Source organism: Barbus barbus, assembly GCF_936440315.1.
Source record: "Barbus barbus genome assembly, chromosome: 15".
Lineage (NCBI taxonomy): Eukaryota > Metazoa > Chordata > Actinopteri > Cypriniformes > Cyprinidae > Barbus > Barbus barbus.
In genome coordinates this window covers 1231818-1255000 of record NC_136743.1, presented here as the reverse complement: position 1 = coordinate 1255000, position 23183 = coordinate 1231818, and the positions used below count along the sequence as shown (strand labels likewise).

General features: G+C 41.0%; 1 protein-coding gene across 1 annotated transcript in view; it reads right to left on the bottom strand.

Annotated features, from left to right (window-relative positions):
- The window catches only part of LOC306880920 (uncharacterized protein), a 22421-nt gene extending 1589 nt beyond the window's left edge, over nucleotides 1-20832 (bottom strand). The window contains exons 1-4 of the mRNA XM_079434726.1: nucleotides 19486-20832; nucleotides 16698-16772; nucleotides 7966-9336; nucleotides 1-717 (exon numbers count right to left, since the gene is read on the bottom strand). The exon at nucleotides 1-717 is cut by the window's left edge and continues 1589 nt beyond it. Coding sequence (XP_079290852.1) covers nucleotides 1-717; nucleotides 7966-9336; nucleotides 16698-16772; nucleotides 19486-20785 — 3463 coding nt within the window. The 5' untranslated portion in view covers nucleotides 20786-20832. The remainder of the gene's footprint in view (nucleotides 718-7965; nucleotides 9337-16697; nucleotides 16773-19485) is intronic.
- Between the last annotated feature and the right edge of the window lie 2351 nt (nucleotides 20833-23183).

Here is a 23183-nt window from a genome sequence, read left to right as displayed (position 1 = left end):
TGAAGTAACGATTCTCATTCACAGCCAGCAGTTTATCCACTTTCTGCAGGAGTCTTCTCACTTGTTCTCGGTTTGTAGGGTTTGTGTTGTCGAAGGTTATGAAACGCCTCCCAAATCTCTCCACAAGGTCTTGGATTTTCCGACTTTGTCTCAAAATGAACCTTTCAATGGATTCTCCTCTAAGTCTGTCGGCGTGTGAGAAGATCAGGATGCTGTGATGAGCGATATCTTCATGAAACATCTCCAGAATCATTTGTACGGTGCGTTGCTGCTCCTCTGTATATCGTTCTATCGGTATGACGAGTAGAAACGCATGAGGACCAGGAGAACACAAGGCCAGGCAATGAATTACTTCTTGTTTTAATTGTTCTTCTGTTAAGTCAGTGTCAAAAAACCCAGGTGTGTCTACAAGAACAAGCTCTCGTCCCTCCACCGTTGCACATTCTCTCCTGCACTCTTTAGTGACTGAACTCATGCTCCATTCAGCATTAAATCGATCTTCTCCCAGGATTGTGTTTCCCGTTGCACTTTTCCCCGCACCGGTTTTTCCCAGCAGAACCAGTCTCAGTTCATTCAGAGCTGGATTTACTCCGAGCGGATCGCTGCCAGGTGAACCTTGTCTACTCGGACTTTGAGTTTGAGAGGGTGAACAAACACTTTTGGTGGCTCTGTTTCCCTCATTTGAGCTTCTGTTGGACATCTGCCCGTGGTGACTTGCTCCTAAATGTTTGGTGTTGAGAAAAACGACATTGATAATCATATATTCCAATTATATTCTACAATCGTATAGATTTTAGGTTTCTCTGGTCGTCCCATATAACATTCAGTGACTTTGAGAGAATGAAAATAATACGCTCACTTGAGAAAACTAACACTGTAAACCTTATTTATGCATAACTACTGAGACCCAGACCGAGCCACAACAGTGATGCACATATTTAACATACAATATCCATAACCAGTACATCAAACAGATGTCAAATTATGACTAAATGCAAGAATAACGTAAACAGCATCTGTTTAAATAAATACAATCGTCTAATAACTAAATAAATGATACTTTAATGATTAAATACATGTAATAGACTTAGTTACAGTACCTTGGTTGGACATGTCGTGTAGTTTGGTTTCTCAGTTCAGTATCAAACGGCTCGCTGTGAGTTTGTGACGGGTTTGTAACGATGTTGGACTGTTTTATTGTGAGAGGCAGGACTTCGAAAGAAATGAAACTGGCCACTATCTTAAATGATGATGCAACAGACGAGTGTTGTGTTACTGCAAACATCAGGAAAGATAGACTCTCAATCCAGTCTTTTCCAGTTTCTAGGGAGATGTTCACACAGCGCATTTTGATTCTGCGAATCAGCACATCATTACCAGTAAAAGACTCCACAGAGAAAGGCCATACGTCCGCATATATAAAGGATTGTGTGGATCCTGTGCCTCACAAGATTTGAACAGTTTTAAAGTCAGAATCAGGAGATAGAGAGACTGCGGCTTCAAACAATGGTTGATAACTTTCCTCCAACTTTATGCGGCTAGGGCTACATTCTTGAGTTTCCATGTCTTATAATCTGCAATCAAGAGATTCGGATCAAGACCAAAAAACTTGTCTACCACCATCCGAAGGCTTACGAGTGATTTTGGGCAATGTTGCCTTTCCACGTTCACAAGTGGAGATTTGACAAATGTGTTGAACAAGTAAACATTTCTGGGCATCAGCACAAACTCATCTGCCACAATTTGACAACAAATTTACTTTTTGTTCATTTAAGTGCACAATGATATTTGCTGGAATGCAATTTTTTTATAAGACTGACTGCATAAGACTGACATGACACCTTCATAATCATGACAGGACACATGTCATGAATATGAAGGAGGTTTTATGCATGTTTATGACAACTAGAATTAAGTGTCATTTGCTCAGTTATGTCATTTGTAATGCAAAGATGACATTATTTGACCTAACCCTAACCTAACCTTACCCCTAACCCTAGCCCATAACAAAGACATCTCAAACAATGTCATCTTTGCATTAAAAATTACATAACTGAGTGAATGACACTTAATGACAGTTGTCATAAACATGCATGAAAAACCTTCATATTTATGTCATGTCATGATTATGAAGGTGTCATGTCAGTCTTATGCACACCGCTTCAAGTAAAGTGTAACCGTTTTTTGTTTACAAGCAGATACTCTGTTCTTTCTTTTGATGTTTTGTATGTTCAGATTACTGAGACTATACTTCAAAGTGTACTAAAAATGCTACTACAAGTATTTAATTAGTAAACTATCAGGATACCTATAAGTTCACTTTTAGTATAGTTGCAGTACAAGCTAAAACATTGATGTAAACTAGTTGTGTACTCAATACTGTTATACTTAAAAAAATAATAATTTATGATAATTTAATTATTAGGATTTTATATCACCCCCTTAGATAAAAGGTGCCCTGGAGGCTGGAGCAGGGCCAGTACAGGGAGGAGACACGGGAGGCCATGGCGGATCAGGGGCCTTGGGAGGCCTTGGCGGATCAGGAGACACGGGAGGCCATGGCGGATCAGGAGACATGGGAGGCCATGGCGGATCAGGAGACACGGGAGTCCATGGCGGATCAGGAGACACGGGAGGCCATGGCGGGACTGGTGACTTGGGAGGCCATGGCGGATCTAGAGACTCGGGGGGCCATGGTGGATCTGGAGACACGAGAGGCCATGGCGGATCAGGAGACACGGGAGTCCATGGTGGATCAGGAGACACGGGAGGCCATGGCGGGACTGGTGACTCGGGAGGCCATGGCGGATCTGGAGACTCGGGGGGCCATGGCGGATCAGGAGACATGGGAGGCCATGGCGGATCAGGAGACACGGGAGTCCATGGCGGATCAGGAGACACGGGAGGCCATGGCGGGACTGGTGACTCGGGAGGCCATGGCGGATCTAGAGACTCGGGGAGCCATGGTGGATCTGGAGACACGGGAGGCCATGGCGGATCAGGAGACACAGGAGGCCATGGCGGTACTGGAAGCTCGGGACGCCATGGCAGGACTGGAGATTCGGGAGACCATGGCGGATCAGGGAGCTTGGATGACCATGGCAGATCAGGGAGCTTGGATGGCCATGGCGGATCAGGGAGCTTGGATGACCATGGCGGACCAGGGAGCTTGGATGGCCATGGCGGATCAGGAAGCTTGGATGGCCATGGCGGATCAGGGAGCTTGGATGACCATGGCGGATCAGGGAGCTTGGATGGCCATGGCGGATCAGGGAGCTTGGATGGCCATGGCAGATCAGGGAGCTTGGTGGCCTTGGTCCTAGGCCCGGCCACGCAGGCCAGGGGAATATAGCCCCCCCCCCCATTTTTGGGGGGAAAATTCCCTTCAAGGGGCCAAACTGGAGGAGCGGGTTCTGTGGGCCGCTCAGGCGGAGCGGACTCTTGAGGGCGCTCTTGCAGCGCGGACACTTGGGGGCGCGGAGCTGGACGGAACCAGCAGAAACGAAGGAGAGCTGGATGATACCAGCGGAGACGCAGGAGAGCTGGACGGAACCAGCGGGAACTCAGGAGGACTGGGCGGAACCAGCGGGAACTCAGGAGGACTGGGCAGAACCAGCCGGTACTCAGGAGGGCTGGGCGGAACCAGAGGAGACACAGGAGAGTACTTGCGAGGTGCAGGCACAGGAGGGCACTTGCGAGGAACAGGCACTAGAGGGACTAACTCAAGACTTATAAAGACCAGGGAACAAAAGAGCAAACGAGATAATTAACAAAGAACAGGTGACAGGACTAAATGATGATTACTAATTAACTAAATCAGAACAGGAACTACCAAATAAGGTCAAAACAGAACTGAACAGAAACAGACACGCAACAGTAACATTTATGTGAATATTACAGTAATAATGCACAGTTCCATTTATTGAGGAATATATTTTTATTCCAGGCCTGAGCGAGTGAACAATATTCATCATCTTGTGACCACATAAACACACAATTAAACATTAAACATTCATATTTATACTCACATGTGTAAAATAAAGCACTGATCAGAAGTGTAACACAGTTTATTGATATTAAATCTTCCGTCTTCCTCCTTCACAGATCAGCAGTATTGAGAGTTTGAGTTTAAGTTTGATATCACCAACAAGCTTAACTGCTCAATTTGGAAAAAAAGAAGAAGAAAAAACAAGAACCTGGAAACCAAACAGTTGATTTTTAAAAAATAAATAAATATGTCATCTTAATTACATATATTAATTATTCAATCTAAGCTAATATTCCACATAACACAATAAAGTCCAGAGACACCAAACACATTGCACTGATATGTCTTCACTTTATTTAGATGAATATAGGTGGATAAAATCACTAAACTTACAATAAGTAAAATACGAAGTAATATAATTAAAATGACTCAATTATATCAAATAAATGAATAAAAAAACAAACACATTAAGAAATGTTTGATTACACAGATTGCTTGAAAACTCTGTACTCTTATAATAAAAATTATATCCTTAAATTCTACATTACATTATGCAATAAAGTCCAAAGACTCCATACATGTTTGATGCCTTCTCTTTACATGAATACTGTAGTGAATGCAATTGGTGAAAATAAAGGAAAAGTGTACAATTACACTATTAGATACATTTAAAAAATATATGCATGTGGTAGGAAACTGAAACTGACCATTGTGAAAAAAGTATCATATCAGACAAACATCCACAGGTAACAGAACAGATGTACATTAATTAAATAATTTATTCGTTTCTCTCATCATCCTGTCAGGGAACATTACCAGAACATGTTTTTTTTTTGCAGTTGGACGTTCATTAAATGTTTCATAAATGTTTCTACTTGTTAGAATGTTTAGAGAACATTTAAATCTAACATTCCCATACTGTTTCCAAAATTATATGAAAGGTTTCATTCACTTTCGCATAACGTCTACAGACATTGGCTACAGACGTCCCTAACATCTGTAGCCATGAAATCATTTGAAAGACTGGTTTTGGCTTATCTGAAGGACATCACTGGACCCTTACTGGACCCCCTGCAGTTTGCCTACAGAGCAAACAGGTCTGTGAATGATGCAGTCAATATGGGACTGCACTTCATCCTGCAGCATCTGGACAGACCAGGGACTTATGTGAGGACCCTGTTTGTGGACTTCAGCTCCACTTTTAACACCATCATCACGGAAACCCTTCAGAATAAACTAACCCAGCTCTCCGTCCCCACCTCCGTCTGCCAGTGGATCAACAGCTTCCTGACAGACAGACAGCAGCTAGTAAAGCTTGGTAAATACACATCCAGCACTCGTACCATCAGCACTGGAGCTCCTCAGGGCTGTGTACTCTCCCCACTGCTCTTGTCCCTCTACACCAACGACTGCACATCTAAAGACCCCTCTGTCAAGCTCCTGAAGTTTGCAGATGATACCACACTGATCGGCCTCATCCAGGACGGTGACGAGTCTGCTTACAGACAGGAGGTTAAGGAGCTGGCTGTCAGGTGCAGTCTTAACAACCTGGAGCTGAACACGCTCAAAACTGTGGAGATGATTGTGGACTTAAGGAGAAACCCCCCTGCTCTCCCCCCACTCACCATCATGAACAGCACTGTGACTGCAGTGGAGTCATTCAGATTCCTGGGCACCACCATCACCACCATCAGGACCTGAAGTGGGATATTCACATAGACTCCATTGTCAGGAAGGCCCAGCAGAGGCTGTACTTTCTTCGCCAGCTGAGGAAGTTCAACCTGCCACAGGACTTACTGAAACAGTTCTACTCTGCCATCATTGAATCCATCCTCTGCACCTCAATAACTGTCTGGTTCAGCTCAGCTACCAAATCTGACCTCAGAAGAGTACGGAGGGTAGTCCGGACTGCTGAGCGTATCATTGGTACAACCCTCCCCTCTCTCCAAGAACTGTACTTATCCAGAGTGAGCAAAAGGGCTGGTAAAATCACTCTGGACCCCTCACACCCAGCACACTCCCTCTTTGAACTGTTACCGTCTGGTCGACGCTACAGAGCTCTGAGCACCAGAACGACCAGACACAGGAACAGTTTCTTCCCTCAGGCAATCCATCTCATGAACACTCAACAATAAACGTGGAACACACAACTATAATACATTATCCATTCACCACACTCACTAATTTTATTTTTATTTTCTCATTTGTAATTTGCACATACTTGACCTGTACATACATAGTTGTCTATATTATATATTGTGTTTTTGCTGCTTTGTACATTGCCTTTTGGTTAATTATTGTTATTCTTTTATTATCTGTGTCCTGTCCTGTTACTGTCTTTCTGTTGCACTGTGGAGCTTCTGTCACTACAACAAATTCCTTGTATGTGTAAACATACTTGGCCAATAAAGCTCATTCTGATTCTGATTCTGATAACCAGCTGTCTGACACGTTTTTGTAACTTAATGGGAACGTTAGTAAAACATTCTTTAAACATATTTTTGTTTCTTTTTTTTTTTTTTTTAAGATTCATACAGATTTTTTTTCCCTTCATATTAAACGTTTGTAATGTTGTGATTCATCTCAGACCTGGTTTGTGTGTTTCATGATGCTTTTTAAAGAATCCTTCTTTAGCATCCTTAAGGAGGACATTAATAATCAAAAACTAAATAACTAAAACTGGGGCCTCATTTATAAAACACACAGATTTGATCCCAAATTCAGTCTGAATTTATAACAGCAAAAACTGACGAGAAGATGTTCTGCAGACGCTAACGGAAGAGAATGCATACAAATATATAACACTTATGAATATACCATCATGGGACATTACGTGATACTTTTTTTTATCTTGTTTTAAAAGTCAAGTCAAGTCAAGTCAAGTCAAGTCTGCTTTATTGAGCAAAAGCTTGATGTTTGTCGCTATAGACCAATTTGGAGTAGACGTCACAGTTTTGGCAGAAAAACACTGGTAACAAGTGGAGGGAAACGGGTAAAATAAGAGATTATTCTTTGAAATTATGCTTTGAATGCCAAAATCAGAATGCAAATCATTTTTATCGAATACTGTTGTCAAAGACGCCATTTGAAGCTAAACGCAGATGTTTATACAGACAGACTATGGCTGAAAACTGCAATGATTACTCTACTTTTAAAGCATGAATGTGACCCTGGAGCACAAAACCAGTCATAAGGGTCAAACTCTGAACGTTCAAAATATCCAGCTTTTTAAATGCTTTAAAAACATTATTTTTGTTGATTAAATGAATGTTAAGGGAACTAATTTTTTTTGTATTATTTTACAAACATTATGGGAATGTTACTTTTGAATGTGGACATTCTGAAACAAGTCGTTACATTTAAAAAATGTTTAAATAAGAAGAATGTTCCATGAGTGATGTAACTTTGAATGAACATTCTATTAACTTCACTGGAAGAATGCTTGCTCATTTCCAGAACGTTCAGTTAGCTGGGTAACCTTTTAAGATGAACTGAGATTTATAAAGTGGGATGCATTTCGGAAAATGAACGTTTATGATCACATTAGTGACCCTGGAGCACAAAAGCAGTCATGAGTAGCACAGGTATATTTGTAGCAATAGCCAACAATACATTGTATGGGTTAATATTATACCTTTTTCTTTTATGCCAAAAATCATTATGTTATTAAGTAAAGATCATGTTCCATGAAGATATTTTGAAAGTTTTCTTCCGTAAATATATCAAAACTTCATTTTTGATTAGTAATATGCATTGCTAAGAACTTAATTTGAACAACTTTAAAGGTGATTTTCTCAATATTTAGATTTTTTTGCACCCTCAGATTCCAGATTTTCAAATAGTTGAATCTCAGCTAAATATTGTCCTATCCTAACAAACCATACATCAATGGAAAGCTTATTTATTCAGCGTTTCACCAGGGTCACATTTCTTCTAAAGCTTGTGAACTGATGTTGATTTTCAGTCATGAACGGATCACTGGATGGTGCAGCGGGTCATCATTGCCAACTTTACACCTGCAGCTCTGGCGAATCCAGCGGCCGCCCAAACGAAACCTCCGCCTTGTGAAGCTCCCAGGCCTAACAAGTTGGCCAAAAACCCTGCTGACATTCCGGCTTCCACCACTGGAGCTGCAGGGAACAGAAACGCTAAGAGTGTGGGTGCAAATCCAGCTCCCAGGCCGAGCAAATAGATGGTCAGCATAAACAGCTTTGTTTTGTCGTCATTTAGAGAAACCCAATTGTCCTGTCCTGCTTCACTCAGTCTCCTCCGTTCCTCTTCTTGTATCCAGATCTCCAGCTCCTTAATTTTTTTCTCTTCTTTTTCTGTTATCTCCGTCTCTTTCTTCATCTCTCTTCTCAGGTTCTCCTGCTCCTTGCTCAAAGATGCTCTGAACCATTGCAAATGCTGCTCTTCCTTCTTTATCTCCATCTGGATCTGAGCGATCTTGGCTTGTATGAATTTTATTTTTCGTTCATTTTTTTCCCTCTCTTGATTCATGGCTGCAATGAACTCTGCTCTACTAAGATCAGCCATTTTTCTGACCTCCTCCTTTATTTTCCTCGTTCTTTCAGCTTGCATTCTCTCTTCTATTATTCTCTGGGCTGTTTGCATTGCCTGTGTAACTTCATTAGTGAAGTAACGATTCTCATTCACAGCCAGCAGTTTATCCACTTTCTGCAGGAGTCGACTCACTTGTTCTCGGTTTGTAGGGTTTGTGTTGTCGAAGGTTATGAAACGCCTCCCAAATCTCTCCACGAGGTCTTGGATTTTCCGATTTTGTCTCAAAATGAACCTTTCAATGGATTCTCCTCTAAGTCTGTCGGCGTGTGAGAAGATCAGGATGCTGTGATGAGCGATATCTTCATGAAACATCTCCAGAATCATTTGTACGGTGCGTTGCTGCTCCTCTGTATATCGTTCTATCGGTATGACGAGTAGAAACGCATGAGGACCAGGAGAACACAAGGCCAGGCAATTAATTACTTCTTGTTTTAATTGTTCTTCTGTCAAGTCAGTGTCAAAAAACCCAGGTGTGTCTACAAGAACAAGCTCTCGTCCCTCCACCGTTGCACATTCTCTCCTGCACTCTTTAGTGACTGAACTCATGCTCAATTCAGCATCAAATCGATCTTCTCCCAGGATTGTGTTTCCCGTTGCACTTTTCCCTGCACCGGTTTTTCCCAGCAGAACCAGTCTCAGTTCATTCAGAGCTGGATTTACTCCGAGCGGATCGCTGCCAGGTGAACCTTGTCTACTCGGACTTTGAGAGGGTGAACAAACTCTTTTGGTGGCTCTGTTTCCCTCATTTGAGCTTCTGTTGGACATCTGCCCGTGGTGACTTGCTCCTAAATGTTTGGTGTTGAGAAAAACGACATTGATAATCATATATTCCAATTATATTCTACAATCGTATAGATTTTAGGTTTCTCTGGTCGTCCCATATAACATTCAGTGACTTTGAGAGAATGAAAATAATACGCTCACTTGAGAAAACTAACACTGTAAACCTTATTTATGCATAACTACTGAGACCCAGACCGAGCCACAAAAGTGATGCACATATTTAACATACAATATCCATAACCAGTACATCAAACAGATGTCAAATTATGACTAAATGCAAGAATAACGTAAACAGCATCTGTTTAAATAAATACAATCGTCTAATAACTAAATAAATGATACTTTAATGATTAAATACATGTAATAGACTTAGTTACAGTACCTTGGTTGGACATGTCGTGTAGTTTGGTTTCTCAGTTCAGTATCAAACGGCTCGCTGTGAGTTTGTGACGGGTTTGTAACGATGTTGGACTGTTTTATTGTGAGAGGCAGGACTTCGAAAGAAATGAAACTGGACACTATCTTAAATGATGATGCAACAGACGAGTGTTGTGTTACTGCAAACATCAGGAAAGATAGACTCTCAATCCAGTCTTTTCCAGTTTCTAGGGAGATGTTCACACAGCGCATTTCGATTCTGCGAATCAGCACATCATTACCAGTAAAAGACTCCACAGAGAAAGGCCATACGTCCGCATATATAAAGGATTGTGTGGATCCTGTGTCTCACAAGATTTTTACAGTTTTAAAGTCAGAATCAGGAGATAGAGAGACTGCGGCTTCAAACAATGGTTGATAACTTTCCTCCAACTTTATGCGGCTAGGGCTACATTCTTGAGTTTCCATGTCTTATAATCTGTGTAACGGGAGTTATTTTGGTTATATTATTTTCATTCAAAACCCCCTTTTTCTTTCTATTAAATATAAATGTAATTTTTGGTTCTTTAATATGATTGTATCTATTATTTTATTGTTATGAGTTGAGATATGCATGATTTTCAAGATTTGTTCAGGAAGTGCATTGTCACTTTAAGAGTATATACTTGTTTTCGCGCGCGCGCGCGCTTTGCTCGCTCAGTTCACTTCCTTCTGAGCCGAGAGAAGGTTGTCTCGAAGTTCATCGAGGCATTAACGGTGTTGTTTAATGGAGCGTGTCACAGAATTCATGTTTTCAACATATTTCCCATTTATGCAGAAAATAAAGACAGTGCCAAGCAGTGAAAGGTCTGAAGTTTCTTTACTGAGTGATATCAACACAACGCAGAGTGGATTCCCATTACCTGGGACCCGTTACAATGGTGCCGTGTCCTTTTAAGGATCCATCCGAAGATCGACGCCTGTTCGTTCGCCGTGGGAGGCTGTAGTGACTGGTTTCAGGGATTTTCTCATGGACTGAAGGACTGTCTTTGTGAAGTAAAGTGAACTATATATTTTTTTCCTCTGAAGACCCAACGTCAACTAAAATTAAGGCTTTCAATTGATTAATTTGCAGACTGATCTCTTTTGTCAACTTATATTGCTCAGAACAATATTTCTGTTTGTTTATTGTCCTAAAATTCAAGTTAATTGAAAGTCACAATACAGAAACATGGCAGAGGGTATTAGTAATTTTACTGAAGAAGTGAATGACAATGAGATGTTTGACCAAATTGGCCAGTTTGGTAGAGGAAGGGGCCTTTTCACGATACCTTCTGAACCTAGGATGCCTGGGTCTACTGGCAGGGCATTTGATAGACCCATTTTGACTTCTACAAGATATGTTGATCGTGCCATGGCAAGTCCAGTTAACCAAAATCCAGATTTGAGTTCACTCATCAGTGAAATAGCTGAAAAATTGGGACAGTCAGTTACTGCTCAGTTACGATCTGACAGAAGTACACATTGTGGTAATTCTGAACAGCCAACCGAGATGACACTGTCTAATGTCAAACTAGTGATGCAATCTGATGTAAAAGAACCACCAATATTTAGGGGTGATGGCTCTGATAAACTCACTGTACAAGAGTGGGAAAATCTCATGTCCTTGTATCTGAGAAAACGTGCTGTTCCGATTCATGAGCAGTCGCAAGAAATGTTGGATAGGCTAATGGGTAAAGCAGGTGATGTAGTGAGAATTAAATTGCGTAATTACACATCTACTGACTGCACCAATTACCCACACTTGATTTTTGACATTTTAAAACAGCATTTCAGCACAATCACCTACTCTAGTATGCCCCTAGCTGATTTTTACAATACTTTACCGATGCCATCCGAAGACGCAATGGAGTATTGGATCAGGCTGAACAAGACAATGGATGTCGCGAAGGAATGCTTAGAGAGGCAAGGCCGGAGCATTTGTGATCCAAGTCATGAGATCAGTATGATGTTAATTAAGCATTGTCCGGATCAGTCTCTTTCTAATGTCTTCAAATTCAAATCAGCAGAGAAATGGTCAGCTTGTGAGATACAGGAGAGACTTGATGAGCACATGCAAGAGAGGAAAGCTCGGACCTTCTCTAATTCACGCAATTTGACTATAGCAGAGCGTAGAGTTTGCACTCAGAGCCCAAATGTTATTGAGACATCTGCACCCAACCCCACTTTGTCTGTCCCACCATCTCCAATAACGCAGTCTGGCAGTGACACTGACTGCATGAAAAGTCTGGTGAGTCTATTGGACAGCCTTGTCACTCAGCAGACCCAATTCCAAGCTAGCCCTCGTCATCAAGCTACAACATTTCAGACTTACCGCAAACCATGCAGGGTTTGTAGATCTTTGGATCATTCAACAGTGTCTCATTGTAGACAGGATAACAGATGTTTGAAGTGCTTAACTCCTGGGCATTGGAAAAAGGACTGCCCTCAGCGTGCTGATCATGATCATTTGAACATTGATGCTAGCAGACCACCTCACCAGTTAAACTAGACAGCCCACATCATGGAAGGGGTGATGTGGGTATGGATGTTAAATACCTTCATAAAGAGTGCAATCTTGCTCAGCTATATGAAGAAAAGTGTAATAGTGCTCCTAAAGGGACCAGGATAGTTGTACAATCCAGTCAAAAAGTTGAAGCTTTCAGTAGTCTTTTCTATGTTCCTGTTTGTGTCAATGGCCATGTTCAACTTAATGGAATGCTTGATTCCGGTTCTATGGCATGTACAATCAGCAAAATTGCTGAAGAGAGAATTGGATCTGCTGGTGTCTTGCCTGACAAGAAACATTCTGAAGAAAATATCATCTTGGTCGGCTGTGGAGGTCAGCATACCCAGCCTGAGGGTTTCTATGATTTAGAGATCCAGTTCTTTGGCATTCAGTGTGTAGTCCCTTGTTTGGTCGTGCCTGGCCAACGTGATGATCTTATTCTGGGCTCTAATATCATCAAACACTTGATTCATGAATTGAAGAACAACAGCGATTATTGGGACATTGTTTCTAAACCTGACAATCAGTTTGACGGAGATATTCATCGGTTCTTGTCAATGTTTACGGGTGTTGAACGTTGGAAAGGAGAGACTGTCCCTGATAAAATAGGCACTGTTAAACTCACTCAGGCAGTAGTACTTTTGCCAGAGCATGAACATTTGGTCTGGGGCCGTCTGCCATCTAATGTGCCCATGTCTCCTGGCAGTACAGTGATTGTTGAGCCGACCAATTCCAAAGCTATGCCCCGAGATATTCTGGTTGGTCGCCTTGTCACTCCACTCTGGGGTGACAGATGGGTGCCTATGACAGTTGTGAATCCAACAAACAAAGTAATCACATTGAAAAGAAACTGCAAAATAGTAATTCCGTGTATTGCATCTGAGGATTTTGAGATTTTTCAGGGCTTACACGTTACTCCAGTGGAAGGCAAGCCAGATGTCTCACATAATTCCTGTCCTGTTGTTAATCACATTGACAAAAGTCTGCTGAACCTGGGCCTTGGGGATATTGATATCAACTGGAGTCAGATCAGTGATGATTGTAAATCTAAACTAACTCAGTTACTAACTGACTATCAAGACATCTTCTCCAAACACCCATTGGACTGTGGTGAGGCCAAGGGATGTGTGCACCATATACGACTGACTGATGATCGACCCTTTCGTTTGCCTTATAGGCGAGTGCCTCCTGCCCACTATGAAAAGTTAAGGCAAGTTCTCACTGACATGGAAGAAAGAGGTATCATCAGGAAGTCTTCAAGCGAGTATGCATCACCATTAGTGATGGTGTGGAAGAAGGACGGTGGGTTGCGTATTTGCACAGACTTCAGGTGGTTAAACGCCAGGACCATAAAAGATGCACACCCCTTGCCTCACCAGGCTGACTGCCTTGCCGCGCTCGGAGGAAATTGCTTCTTCAGCACAATGGACCTCACGTCAGGGTTTTATAATATCCCAATGAATGAAGATGACAAGAAATATACGGCTTTCACAACACCTCTAGGACTTCATGAATATAATCGTATGCCGCAAGGGCTTTGTAATAGTCCAGCTTCCTTTATGAGGATGATGCTTGGAATTTTCGGAGATATGAATTTTTCAAAGCTTTTGTGCTACCTGGACGATCTTCTTGTCTTTGCACCATCAGAAAGTGAGGCTCTGTTCAGACTGCACACAGTGTTTCAGAGGCTGAGGGAGAACAATCTGAAACTTTCCCCTAAAAAGTGTCATCTTCTTCAAAGACAAGTCAAATTCCTTGGCCATATCATTGACAGTGGAGGTGTGTCTGTTGATCCAGCAAAAGTGGAGGTCATCACGAGGATAACAGCACAAGATCTGATGGACAATGATGGCTGCACACCGTCTGTCAAAAGAATAAAATCTTTCCTTGGCATGGTATTTTATTACCAACACTTTATTCCCAACTGCTCGTCTATTTCTAGGCCCCTATTTGGTCTTACAGCTGGACAGAAAAGAAGAGGGAAGTTGTCTAAGGATAGGAAATTTCAAGGCACTTACCGTAAACTTAGCCCTTCAGATTGGACAACAGAGTGTCAGGTTGCTTTTGACCAACTCAAGGCTGCTTTGCTGGAGAGTGTCATGCTTGCTCATCCGGATTTCAATGAGCCCTTCATTCTTTCTGTTGATGCCTCTTTGGACGGCTTAGGGGCGGTGTTGTCCCAAGTGCCGAAAGGGGAACTCCGAGCCAGACCAATTGCTTTCGCAAGCAAAACCCTCAGTGCATCACAGCGCAGATATCCAGCTCACAGACTGGAATTTATGGCTGTAAAGTGGAGTGTATGTGAGAAGTTCAGCCATTGGCTGAAAGGCCACAAATTCACCATCTGGACAGATAATAACCCTCTCACTTACCTCCTAACTAAGCCAAAACTTGATGCATATGAGTTGAGATGGGTTTCAAAACTTGCATCATACACGTTTGACTTGAAACACTTGCCCGGAAAAGCGAATGTGGTGGCAGACGCTTTGAGCCGTGATCCTTTTGTTAAGCCAATTGGGCAGAGACTGTTGAATGAGCCGTATTCTTATTTAATGCAGGAGTGCTGTGGGGTGAGTGAAGACTCTGTTCACAGTGTTTTCAGGCTCAGTAGCCAAGTTCAGTCCAATCAGCCCACGAGTAGTCTTTCACAAGGAGCAGGCCTTGACATGGATGAAATCAGAGCTCTTTGTCAATCTCACTGCAGTTGGACAGATGGAGCAGAGTCCAGAGCCCTTCATTTAGTCCATCATGTTCAGAAGATTTCTGGTTGCCAGGAAACTTTACCAGTGTTCTCTACCCAGGAGCTTAGGCAAAGCCAACAGGAAGACCCAACAATAGCCAAAGTGTTGTCATTTCTGATTAAACAGAGACGTCCATCAAGAAGGGAAAGACATGGTGCCAGTGCGCAAGTGCTGAGATTGTTGAAACAGTGGAATAAGCTGGAAATTAGAGATGATGTGATGTACAGAGTGACAAAAGATCCTTTGTCAAAGAAGAAAAGATTACAGTATGTGCTGCCTGGTAGTCTGAAGAACAAAGCTCTATCTGGTATCCATGATCTTGCTGGCCATCAAGGCCAGGACCGCACTCTTTCACTGGCAAGACAGCGGTTTTATTGGCCTGATATGGAAAAGAACATCAGAGAATATGTGAAATGCTGTCAGAGGTGTGTTTTGGCAAAGACACCAGAACCTGCTGCTCGTGCCCCTTTGGAGAACATTAAGAGCTCGGCCCCGATGGAGTTGGTGTGCATAGATTTCTGGTCGGCGGAAGATGGTAAACAGTGTTCAGTGGATGTCCTCGTAGTTACTGACCACTTCACCAAACTTGCTCACGCATTCCCTTGCGCCAATCAAACAGCAAAGCAAGTTGCGAGGAAGCTTTGGGACAGCGTGTTTTGTATCTACGGGTTTCCAGAACGAATACACTCTGACCAGGGCACCAATTTTGAGAGCAACCTCATAGCTGAGCTTCTTCATTTGGCTGGTGTTGCGAAATCTCACACAACAGCTTACCACCCAATGGGCAATGGTGGCACTGAGCGCTTTAATAGAACATTGGGCAGCATGCTTCGGTCACTCCCCTTGAAAGCAAAGCACCAATGGCCACAGCAGGTCCAAACCCTCACATTTGCCTACAATGCAACTGTACACGAAACCACGGGTTATGCACCCTTCTTTCTGATGTTTGGCCGCATACCCAGACTTCCAGTTGACATTATGTTCAACCAGGTACTTGATAACCCTGAAGTTGCCGATTATGACTCTTATGCCAAGTCCTTGCTGTCCTGCTTGAAAAATGCTATGCATATTGCTCAGAAACATTCATCTGTTGAGCAACAACATCAAGCTCATCAGTACAACAAACGTGTGAAAGGCACTCACTTGTCAGTGGGAGATCGGGTATTGGTTACTAACAAGTCAGAACGGGGAAAAAGGAAGTTGGCCGATAAATGGGAGGACGGGGTGTTCACTGTTGTTGATGTGAATCCTGACATCCATGTTTATAAGATAAAGGATGCAACAGGCCGCACGAGAGTTGTACATAGGAATCTTTTGCTGGAAGTGAATTTCTTGCCGATTCCTGGTATTGATGGAGGGTCGAGTTCCAGTGAACCTGATCAGCCATTGATCTGTGCAGAGTCTGATCGGAATGATGTAGTGGATCAGGCAACAATGCCAAGTCAGTCCAACATACCAGACTTGTACGACTCAAATGTAGAGATGTCATCAGTTTTGTCCACTGAGAGTTCATTCCAGTCGTCCTTTGAACATTCGGATGAATCAACACTCAGTCCTGTTGCTGACACGACCGTCCTTGGTGACTTGGTACCCTCTCTTCATTCAGATGTGGTAGACACAGTGAATACAGACACCAACCAATATTCTGGTGCTACTGATGAATTGTCTTCAGTCAACAGACATGCACAACATTCAGATGAAATTGCACAACACTTACCTCCCTCTCCTGACTTACTCTGCACTGATTCATTGCTGCAGGCTGATGCACATGCACATGTCGAACTTGTTAAACCTATTAAAACAAGAGTTGGGAGAATCGTTAAATCTGTAAACAGGTTAATTGAATCTATGGTGCAAATACCAGTTTTAAGAGTTCAAGAGGTTTAAACTGAGTATTGATTGCGGAAGTTTTCTTTTGAAATGTAATGTACCGATAATGTTTGTGACATATCAAGTTTAAGGCCAAGTGCTGTGTGGCGTATACGGCGTCACATTAACTTAAGGGGAATATGAGACTTGATCAACCTCCTGTTCTCCTAAACCTTGAAATTGAGGTAACTCCTATGTTGGTTGCGTGGATTAGATTTACGTTTCACTTGTGCTAGTAAAGTGTGTTAATTATGGTACATTGAAGGATTTTGATGAAAATAAGGAGGGGTGAATGTAACGGGAGTTATTTTGGTTATATTATTTTCATTCAAAACCCCCTTTTTCTTTCTATTAAATATAAATGTAATTTTTGGTTCTTTAATATGATTGTATCTATTATTTTATTGTTATGAGTTGAGATATGCATGATTTTCAAGATTTGTTCAGGAAGTGCATTGTCACTTTAAGAGTATATACTTGTTTTCGCGCGCGCGCGCTTTGCTCGCTCAGTTCACTTCCTTCTGAGCCGAGAGAAGGTTGTCTCGAAGTTCATCGAGGCATTAACGGTGTTGTTTAATGGAGCGTGTCACAGAATTCATGTTTTCAACATATTTCCCATTTATGCAGAAAATAAAGACAGTGCCAAGCAGTGAAAGGTCTGAAGTTTCTTTACTGAGTGATATCAACACAACGCAGAGTGGATTCCCATTACCTGGGACCCGTTACATCTGCAATCAAGAGATTCGGATCAAGACAAAAAAACTTGTCTACCACCATCCGAAGGCTTACGAGTGATTTTGGGCAATGTTGCCTTTCCACGTTCACAAGTGGAGATTTGACAAATGTGTTGAACAAGTAAACATTTCTGGGCATCAGCACAAACTCATCTGCCACAATTTGACAACAAATCGACTTTTTGTTCATTTAAGTGCACAATGATATTTGCTGGAATGCAATTTTTTAAATTCCTCTGGCAAGATTAGATCCTGTAAATCTTCCACCCTTACGAAAAAAAAGAAGTTTATTCAAGTGTGCTAGTAGTATACTTCATTTAAACTATAAAATAGGAAAGTATACTTTGTCTACTTTTTATGTAATTCTCAGAAATATAGTTAAAATGACATTTAAGTATACTTGACTTCTACTTGGAAAAAGTCTAAATATATTTGAGCTATACTTGTGCTCCTAGAATTAAATGTTTTTTGGGTGACACTTTACTTGAAGGGGTGTGCATAAGACCGACATGACACCTTCATAATCATGACATGACACCAAACACATTGCACTGATATGTCTTCACTTTATTTAGATGAATATAGGTGGATAAAATCACTAAACTTACAATAAGTAAAATACGAAGTAATATAATTAAAATGACTCAATTATATCAAATAAATGAATAAAAAAAACACATTAAGAAATGTTTGATTACACAGATTGCTTGAAAACTCTGATTATATCCTTAAATTCTACATTACATTATGCAATAAAGTCCAAAGACTCCATACATGTTTGATGCCTTCTCTTTACATGAATACTGTAGTGAATGCAATTGGTGAAAATAAAGGAAAAGTGAACAATTAAACTATTAGATACATTTAAAAAATATATGCATGTGGTAGGAAACTGAAACTGACCATTGTGAAAAAAGTATCATATCAGAAAATCAGACAAACATCCACAGGTAACAGAACAGATGTACATTAACTCAATAATTTATTCGTTTCTCTAATCATCCTGTCAGGGAACATTACCAGAACATGTTTTTTTCGGAAATGTTGCAGTTGGACGTTCATTAAATGTTTCATAAATGTTTCTACTTGTTTCTTTTTTTTTTTTTTTTTAAGATTCATACAGATTGTTTTTCCCCTTCATATTAAACGTTTGTAATGTTGTGATTCATCTCAGACCTGGTTTGTGTGTTTCATGATGCTTTTTAAAGAATCCTTCTTTAGCATCCTTAAGGAGGACATTAATAATCAAAAACTAAATAACTAAAACTGGGGCCTCATTTATAAAACACACAGATTTGATCCCAAATTCAGTCTGAATTTATAACAGCAAAAACTGACGAGAAGATGTTCTGCAGACGCTAACGGAAGAGAATGCATACGAATATATAACACTTATGAATATACCATCATAGGACCATTACGTGATACTTTTTTATCTTGTTTTAAAAGCTTGATGTTTGTCGCTATAGACCAATTTGGAGTAGACGTCACAGTTTTGGCAGAAAAACACTGGTAACAAGTGGAGGGAAACGGGTAAAATAAGAGATTATTCTTTGAATGCTAGAATCAGAATGCAAATCATTTTTATCGAATACCCACCTACAATCCCTGCCGGCCCGAGACTCGAACCCACAACCTTTGGATTACGACTCCGACTCTCTAACCATTAGGCCACGCCTTCCCTGTGGTTTAACTCAACAATAGTATGTAAATTCTGAGGAAAAAAATGAAGTCAATGATATGAACTCATGAGTCTGAGCCGAAGGGAAAAGAGAGAATGATGAGTTGTTTTTCCTTATCAGACTCCTACTTGAAAACTGTAATTTTCTGCCAAACATTGGTCTATTCACTTATTCTCTCTCTCTATATATATATATCTTGATTTTCAGTTGTGAACGGGTCACTGGATGGAGCAGCGGGTCAGGACTGCAGCTTTGGCGACTCCAGCAACCACCCAAACCAAACTCCATCCTTCTGCAGCTAAAAATTTGGACAAAATCCCCGCCGCCAATCCAGTTTCCACCGCTGGAGCTGCAGGGAACAGGAACATTAAGAGAGGAGGTGCAAATGAAGCCCCAATCCCCAGCATAAACATGGTCAGCATAATCACTATTTTATTATAATCTGGAGAAAGTAGATTCTTCTGTCCTGCTTCGCTCAGTCTCCTCTGCTCCTCTTCTTGGATCCAGATGTCCAGGTCATTCTGTTCTCGCTCTTCTGTTTCCTTTCTCTCTCTCTCCTCCTTCATCCTTCTTTCCTCCAGTCGTCCCATTTTCTTCAGCTCTTCCTGCAGAGACGCTACGAACCGTCTCAGTCTTTCTGGAATCGGTCGCATGTTCTGCTCTTCCTTCTTTATATCCTTCTCAATCTGATCAATCCTGTTTTGAATGCGTTTCCTTCTTCGTTCAGTTTCTTGCCTCTCTTCAGTCATGTAAGAAATAAACGCACGCCAACGAACATCAGACATTTTTCTGACCTCCTCCTTTATTTTCCTCGTTCTTTCAGCTGTTTCTGCTTGCATTCTCTCTTCTATGATCCTCTGGGCTTTCTGCATTGCCTGTGTAACTTCATTAGTGAAGTAACGATTCTCATTCACAGCCAGCAGTTTATCCACTTTCTGCAGGAGTCTTCTCACTTGTTCTCGGTTTGTAGGGTTTTTGTTGTCAAAGGCTATGAAACGCCTCCCAAATCTCTCCACGAGGTCTTGAACTTTTGGATTTTGTTTCGAAACGAACCTTTCAATGGATTCTCCTCTAAGTCTGTCGGCGTGTGAGAAGATCAGGATGCTGTGATGAGCGATATCTTCACGAAACATCTCCAGAATCATTTGTACGGTGCGTTGCTGCTCCTCTGTATATCGTTCTATCGGTATGACGAGTAGAAACACATGAGGACCAGGAGAACACAAGGCCAGGCAATTAATTATCTCCTGTTGCAGTTCTTCAGCTTTCAGATCAGTGTCAAAAAACCCAGGTGTGTCTACAAGAACAAGCTCTCGTCCCTCCACCGTTGCACATTCTCTCCTGCACTCTTTAGTGACTGAACTCATGCTCAATTCAGCATCAAATCGATCTTCTCCCAGGATTGTGTTTCCCGTTGCACTTTTCCCCGCACCGGTTTTTCCCAGCAGAACCAGTCTCAGTTCATTCAGAGCTGGATTTACTCCGAGCGGATCGCTGCCAGGTGAACCTTGTGAAATCATGTTGGGAGGAATTTGAGTTTGAGAAGGAGAACCAACATTTGTTGGTCTGTTTCTCTCATTTGAGCTTCTGTTGGACATCTGCCCGTGGTGACTTGCTCCTGAGGAAAAAATGCTTGTTGTTGAGAAAAATGACATTGATAATCATTTATTACAGTTATATTCTACAATTGTGTAGATTTTTAGGTTTCTCTGCTCATCCCAGACACCGTCCATGAACTGATAATGAAAAGAATGCGCTTGCTTGAGAAAACTAACACTGTAAACCTTATTTATGCATAACTACTGAGACCCAGACCGAGCCACAATAGTGGTCCAGATGATCTGTTGTGCTCAGACTGACTGATGTTGGAGACATTTATTTAGTTTACTGTGTAAGATGCATTGCATAAAAATAGCTTAAAATATACATAGTGTAGAGTGGGGGAAAACGCCCCCTTTAAGGATTGTGTTTTTTTTTAAAATGATAAATGTGTTATCATAGTTTTATTGACAATGACATAAATTATAAAGAAGCATGAAAAATGTCCAGAGTTTTCATGTTATTACATTTTTAACAAAAATGAAATCAAAACGCCCCTCAGTCTGACAAATCAATTTGCTTTAAACATTTACAGCAAAATCAGAGTACAGGCAGTTTTAGCTTAAAATAAAAAAAAAGAACATAATCAATAATTACGAATTACAAAATTATAAAAGTCCATTTGAAAAGAAAAAAAAAAGTTAGCTGATGCTAACTTGAAGTAATTTTTAAATATAAAGTCCAAATATTCTTATTCAACCAACTAGTTAGAATTAATTTGATGGAAAAACAAAGGATTTGATGTTCAGGACAGAATAACTACAGTAATTGCCCTTTGCCCCCTGGGGGGGGGGGGGGGCGGTTTACCCCACACACTATGTTTGAGAAAAACACTTAAGCCTGTCATTCTGAAAATATAATTATATTTTTATTAAATAACACGTACTCCTATCTACAAGCCCTACTGTTCTCATATCATCTATAACTGTGATGTTCTACAAAACAACAAGCTTTAAAACCCTTTCTTGCTGCTTATAATGAGATCATTTACTGTGAAATCTGTTTTCTCTCCGGTACATCACCAGTGTGAGCTTCATGGTGAAAACTTCTACATCACTCTCCTCAACCTAGTCCATAGTTACAATAACAATTGATCTTGACTTTATCTTGTGGTTATTTAGGGAAAAACAGTAGTTAGGGGTTTTACCCCAGAGCTTTTTACAATTAAAAACAATGTTGAATTTTGACTGCATATATACTGCATCTGTTTAAATGCAATCGTCTAAATAACTAAATAAATGATACTTTAATGATTAAATACACGTAATAGGCTTAGTTACAGTACCTTGGTTGTACATGTCGTGTAGTCTGGTTTCTCAGCTCGCTGTGGGTTTGTGTCGGGTTTATAATGATATTGGACTGGTTTTGTGAGAGGCAGGACTTCAGCAGAAACGAAACTGGACACGACCTCAAACGATGATGCAACAGATGAGACTGGTGCTTACTGAGAGTATATGTAACGGGTACCGTGGCAACGGCACCGTGGTGAACAGATTGACTCCTGTAACACAGGAGAGAAACGAGGAGACAGTGTGTCAGGTTCAAGCTCTCTGCAGTAATTTATTCAAAAGTTTTCTTCAGCAAACCCATCTCTATTATTAAGAGTCATTTTGTTTCACATATTACATATTCAGTGTTCTTTTTAACATTACAATGAATTTCAGTGTCCATGTCAATACAAAATCCATAATAAAATACACCTCTGAGTACCAAATACATGTTCACTTACTCTTTGTGCTTGTATTCTACACTATTTATCAAACTGAAATGTAAAGACAATGGTAATATTCACCAGCTGTGTTTAGGATGCTTAGTAACTTCTATTTCCAGTATTTTATCAGTATCACGTTAATACAGTACTGCAAATCATGCTTAAAACTACTAAAGTGCTCCAGATGTAGCTGCAAACCTCATTTTAAACTGTAACCATTTTTGTCTGAACTCATTGAGAAAAACACATTTTCAACTGATGGTGGGAAACTAACATACAGTAAGCGAACCAATACTCGTTGACATTGCAAGCTCATAAAATACCTTCGTGAGCATTTATGTATATGGAAAAGTGTGTGTGTTGAGCTGACTTGCTCCCTAACGTAATGTGTGCGTTGCCAGTAGGCCGTTAATCTGCCGGACTGTGCCCTCTCGTTTCAAACTCGTTACAAACAAAATCAGAAACAGAGCCTAATGAAAACTACTTCACTGAAGCAGTTAACCCATATATAAAACACATTTTAGCATGGCTAAATTCTAGTTCTGAGATGTTTTTGTACATTTACCAACCTGTAACACAGGAGAGAAACGAGGAGACAGTGTGTCAGG